Source organism: Nannospalax galili, unplaced genomic scaffold (assembly GCF_000622305.1).
Source record: "Nannospalax galili isolate Female #2095 unplaced genomic scaffold, S.galili_v1.0 scaffold100, whole genome shotgun sequence".
Taxonomy (NCBI): Eukaryota; Metazoa; Chordata; class Mammalia; order Rodentia; family Spalacidae; genus Nannospalax; species Nannospalax galili.
This window is the reverse complement of record NW_008352891.1, coordinates 6960813-6966812: the sequence shown is the minus strand read 5'-3', so window position 1 is coordinate 6966812 and position 6000 is coordinate 6960813. Positions and strand designations below refer to the sequence as shown.

Genomic DNA, 6000 nt, shown 5'->3' with positions numbered 1-6000 from the left:
AAATAGAGCTTGGGCAGGAAGCAGTGATTTAAGACTCTAGCATACAGCAGGCCGTCACTTTTCCATACCAAACATGCTCCTAAGAAATCACTTGGTTATTTTGCCTATGCTGCTTTGTAACTTTTAGGTTTTTTTTCATACTTCCATTTCTTTTCTACAATAGCAAAATTTGGTAAAGCATGGCTGGAGGTGGCTATGTATCACTGGGTAAGTTTCAGACAGTGGGTGTACATGGATCTTTGTATTATTATTTATAGAACATATAGTCTTGGGTTGTTTGCTTTATAAAAGTGGTATTAAGAGTTATCAGTTTGAAAGGCAAGACAAATTAGCTGGCATAAAAATGTGTCTTTAAGTTCTGTTTCAGAAAGTTTTCCCAATCAATGACCTATGGAGCTTGTCAGTTCTTCACTGGTGTTTGCATTGTGTTAAAAACCTATCAAAATAAATTATCTGAAAACATACAAAACATTATTAAGCAGCCGACCAATTAAAATGTAATTGGCTGCATCCTCTGTACAAGAGCCTCAAAAAGCAGCATAGTCATTGATTATAAGAACATTGTCTACAAAATATCAATGTGGAAAATTTCATTTTAAATTTTCTTCCATAAGGAGAGTTACTATAAATAGATTTGACTACACAGTGTTGCAGAAAAACACTGCTGAGACCCTCATTCTGATCCATCAAACTCAAATTTCAGAATGGGTTTGCTTAAAATGTGTATCTCTTCCTTCAGCATTTGAAACCCTCACTGATACAAATCCACTTTTACAAGGGCAATAATAAGCAGAAATTCAGCATCCAAGGTAAGTATATAAACAACCAGCCATTCACTGGATTCTACTGGGTGGAGTATAACAATCGTATATGGTCCTCAGTTAAAGTTACAGTCACAGTGTTGGCTAGAATTCTGCACCTATGTTAAACAGGAAGTGTTAAATTTCAGCCAGGATAGACTATGAAAGCTTGAATAAAACCTTTCAAAATACTGGTTTATACCTAAAAGTTTGGGAAAATCCTTAGTCGACCCAGCAGTGACACTTATTATAGAATAACAACTCTACTCTCTCAAGAATGTTTGCTTCAAATATAATGTAGAACTCTTAGACTCAAATGTGCAATACTTATGAACAATTGATAAGGAAACAACTATAAGTATAATGTCCAGATTTGTTCTTGAATATACAAATTGAATCTTTATGAGGCACGAATTTTTAAAAAATGTCTTATTATTTTTATTTTATGTATATGCATGTATTGCCTGCATGTAGGTAAGTGCACCTGTGTCGTGCAATGCCCGTGGAGAACAGAAGAGGTTGTCAGATCCCCTGGAACTGGAGTTACGGACAGTTGTTAGCTGCCATGTGGGTGCTGGGATTTGAACCCAGGTCTTCTGCAAGAACAGTCAATGTTCTTAACTGCTGAGCCATCTCTCCAGCCCCAAGGCATGGATTTTAAATAGGAAAAAAATGTTCTCAAAGTTTAGTCCTCAAAAGTAAAACGTCTATGACTATTTTAATGGCAAAATTTTAAACTATTTTTCTGTCATTAAAAAAAATGTGTAATTAAATTCCTTGAATGAAATAATTGTTGAAAAGTTATATGGAAGTAAACCCTGTTGAGTAAAATCAGTCATTTATACCAAGTATTTAATGGCATAAATCATCTCCAACTCTACACAGCACAAACAGAAAGCAAAAAGCAAAGAAAAGGAAAACGGCATGTTGCTACACATTCTGAGTTAATGGGTTAAAAGGGTTTCCTCCTGTTGCTATGACAACCTTTTTTTAAAAGTCAGTACTTTGAGCACCAGTAATAAAAAAGCAGCAGACCATGACTAGTTACCTGGTGAACCTGCCCTTGACTCCTACAGACCCTGTACGGCTCTGACCCTTTTTCCTCAAGCCCTACAGGATAGTGACTCCCCAGGCAAAGCCTAGCCATACAAACTGGTACTCACAGAAAGTCACCATTACTTTTTAGAAACCTCTTCTCCACTGCAAATTTTATCTCAAAAGTGGTATGTGTGGAAATTCCCTGTGTGAGTGTTACACATGGTGGGGACCAGCAACAAAAAGTTTTTAGTCAAGTAGATGGTGGTGACTGCCAAGAGGTAGGGTGGGCACTGCTGAAGCCCAGAGAATCTTCTGTACTAGATATTCTAGAAGCTAGATTAGCATCTTTAATCACTCTAAATTCCAATTAAAATGTGCATTTTAAAAACAGAGCAAGTCTGCAGGAGACACATCAAATTATTATTGTTTTGAGAAAATGAAAACATGGGAAGAATATTTTTATTTTTCCCTGAGTAGCATTTAATTAAACAGAAGTACAAACATGATGTGGATTGACCATCTATGGAGTGATTTGAGGAATGGAAAATAGAAAGCCACACTAATTCCTATTCTGTTGATTAAAAGTAAACAAGTGTATATTATAAAGAACTCCTTTAGGCTTGATGGTAGTAGAAGCATTAGTAGGAAATCCTTCTAAATAGAAGCAAAATTATCTTTTCAACATCCCAAGTAGATAGATGTTCATTTTGTATTTTTATAGAACATTTTTTCTTGAAAAAATTTAAGAATTCTAGTTATTTTTATTTTAGATTTCATCTTTGTGATTATTTCTCCAAATCAGAAAACAGTCATCCAAAAATTGTTTCATAAATGTAACTGGTAGATGCAGAAGGGTATTTTAAAAAAAAAAAAGCAGTCAGATTGGAACTGTGATATATCATTTTCATAGGAAGCAGAACAATTATCAATTGTCTTGCTTTCTGGCTCATGGTACTCTATGATTGTAAGTTCACTGAGCCAGAAACAGGTAACAGTGACATAAGTGTAAAGGCTCAGAAACAAAATATGCTCAGATAACAGAAAAAAATGGTGACTATTTCTAAGTGGCTGGATAGTATGAACAACAACAACAACAACAAAAACCCTCCGAAGGTTTTACTGGGCTTTCTCGTTTTTCACTTATGAAATGCCCAGAGTTGCCCTTTAAACTCTGGGTCTGATCACTTTCTTTAACAGTGACTGGATTGTCCACAGCGTTCATGAAGCTGCCAGAGTCATTTTGGAGCAGGTACTGTCCATGAACACTCTCAAATTCTACCGCCAGTTTAATTTCAACTGCTGGGAAAACTGACATTTATTTAGCCACCTGTCCTTTTCTGGGGTGGGGAGTGGGGTAGGGTAGAGGACTCACCTCAACAGATAGAAACCTGCCTTCAGAAAAGTAAAAATGGGCCAAGGATATCTCTCAAATTCTAGAACAACAGCTGGCGCCTTTGCTGCCAGGCCTCAGAACTTCAACTGTACAAACTCTGCCTTTCTTCTTTAGCTGAAAATACTAAGCAGTTCAAACTACCATTCTTGGCACCTCAACTTCACTTACAAGGCATTAGTGACAAAAAACAAAAAACAAAACAAAAAAACCACAGACAATTTGCATTTCATTTGAAAATTTAAGGCAAAAATAAAACAAATTTGGCAGAAGATTGTTCAAACAACAGTGAAGCCCAAAAGCTCTGCCCCTCCTCTCCAACAGGATGGAAACAGTGGTCTGTAGCTACGGTCACAGTTGCCAGGCCTCAAACCCACCTCCCTTACAGCTGCTAAAGCCTGAATGACTATGCTGTGCTGTTCAGGTTACAGACACAAGGCAGGATCATTCACAGCAAAAATGGCCCCTAAGAGGAAAATACATTTCTGTTTTTATATACTCTAAAATTCTTTTAACAAGAGTTTAACAGAAAAAAATTTAAATGCATGAGGTTAAAAAAGTTTAGAAACTAATTTATTGATTTTCAAAACAATGCCATTCAGAATCATCAACTAAGTTTTCTTTTCCCTAAATCTTCCACAAACAGCAATGAAAGTAAGAGGGAAAAGAAACTGATTAGCCACATAGCAATCTTCATTCCTAGAGATTTCCTTCAAAACTCTCCAATAGTCTACTATTGTTACTCTCATAATCTTTTCTTATTCTATATCATTTATGCTTGATAAATTTCATTGAAAAGTCCACAGTATAATCACGTTATTAACCTTTTGTGTCCCACAGTTGCACTGATCTCAGATACAGACGGGGAAGCCCTCTGCTTCTAGCTCCTGGCCACACATCACTTTCTTCATTCTGACCTGCTTGCCTCATCTTCTCTTGTTATTTTTTTTAAGAAAATAAGCCTAAAATATCACATTGCTAACCTTTAATTATGTTTCAGAAATTCCTCCTGGAAGGGCTCCCTGACTGACACAAGGTAATTAAGCTCCCCAGAAAAAAAATAAGCTACCTATAATTTAGCAGCCCTTACTGTTTACAGTCCCACCACAGAATGTAGTCATCTGAGATACTTTAAGAAAACCCTTCAAATACTGAGATGTTTATTGCATTTTTAAGATATCCACAATCTTAAATATCTGGTTTTAAATTCCTCCTCAATCCCTTAGAGCACACCACATCAAATGTTGAAATCATCTCCTTGTAATATTACACTTGAAAATACCATTAGGAATAATATTTTAGGAAATAGAAGGTTTAAGGCAAGACATTCATTTGGAAAGTTAATCTTTCAGTCATCCAGACTGATATGATTATTTTTCCACCTCTTCAGTGCCTTGGGATATGCAATGTACATTCAGCAACAGAGCACACATATGACCTTGAGGACATATGCTGAGGTCAGAGTGCCCCATTGAAATATGGAAAGAATTTTATAAGGCGTGGCCCACAGGGACATGGCATGGGAGGGGTTATTTCATTCCATTTCCAACCTGGTACACAGGAAATCTCCTATCTATAACTGTCCCGTTTCCCCCCAGTTAGTCTCTTCTTAAACACGCATCCCTGGAAGGTGTTAAGATGAGTTTCTGTTCACAGCCAGGAAACAGTCATCAGGGTGCTATCCAAATCACTGCGTTATGGATGAGTGTCTAGAGCCCGTGTCTTGGTTCTGATTGCAAACGTTGTTTGTTGTGGAAAAATTGTTCTGTTCCAAAGAATTTTTTCTCTCGTCAAACTTTTTGGATAGTGAGAGCTGAACATTTTCATGTGTAGTCTTTCCTCTCTGAGTTTTTTTCACTGGAAGCAGCAATAACACTACGATACTACAAATGTGAAGGCAGTAATACCAGGAGCTACAAGAAAAGGGAAGTCAGTTTATTAACTTTGGATCATTAGTTCACACTTGTCAACACACAGGGCCCCCCTAGGACATATTCATGTGTTACATTATTCTTCCAGTTTCTCCATGGTCTAGGTTGGGGTATGGAAAAAGCATGGCAGAATCTCTCGACTTACATAAGGGTGTATTTTACTGCTTTGTAAGGGTCAGGAGGCCCCACGGGATGCAAAAGTGCTTATTCACAGCAGCAGCAATCTGAACACAGGCACAAAACAGCATATCCAGTCACCAGAGATAACAGGATAGCACAGACTCTTGCTGCTCCCCTCCTCTGACATCCACTGTCCTCTCTCAGTTACAAAGATTCTAACATGTGCAGTAGGTAAGCAACACGGTTTGATGGCAATATTCACAAATAAGAGCCACATTACTAAAAGTATTACCAAAAGCATCTGTCCCCAAATTAAATATAAGCCAAATGTGACCTAAACTACTTCCAAAGTTGAAAGTTCAAATGACTCAAAAAAGTACATATTATAAAAAAATCCAACCAAGAGCCCAATTACATTTTAAAATACGTAATTTTGTTAAAATGGAAATTTCAGCAAATCGTTTAAGAATATTTGAGTCTAATATTTCAGTCTAACTCTCTATATACTCGGTGCTAAGTCATTCTAAAGCCCACAGAAATAACAAATTTGAAAAAAAAAAATCTTTTTTTTTTTTTGGTCTTTTTGAGACAAGGTCTTCTATAGCCCCATCTGGCCTGGAACTCACTTGGCAGAATCAAACTTTTGATCTCAAAGGTATCAACTATCTAATATGGGGGAAATGGAAGTTAGTGGGGCAAGAAGAGGAAATAAACAAATAAA

The 6000-nt window shown here is 36.8% G+C and overlaps 1 protein-coding gene across 4 annotated transcripts in view; it reads right to left on the bottom strand.

Moving 5' to 3' along the window:
* Positions 1-1361: 1361 nt before the first annotated feature.
* Positions 1362-6000, bottom strand: part of Mboat2 (membrane bound O-acyltransferase domain containing 2) — a 204047-nt gene continuing 199408 nt past the window's right edge. For 2 of the 4 annotated variants that reach the window (XM_029554572.1, XM_029554574.1), the window contains one exon: positions 1362-5141. In XM_029554572.1, the coding sequence (XP_029410432.1) occupies positions 4916-5141 (226 nt within the window). In that variant the 3' untranslated portion in view covers positions 1362-4915. The remainder of the gene's footprint in view (positions 5142-6000) is intronic. The other 2 variants (XM_008850141.3, XM_029554573.1) reach the window with 2 other exon arrangements.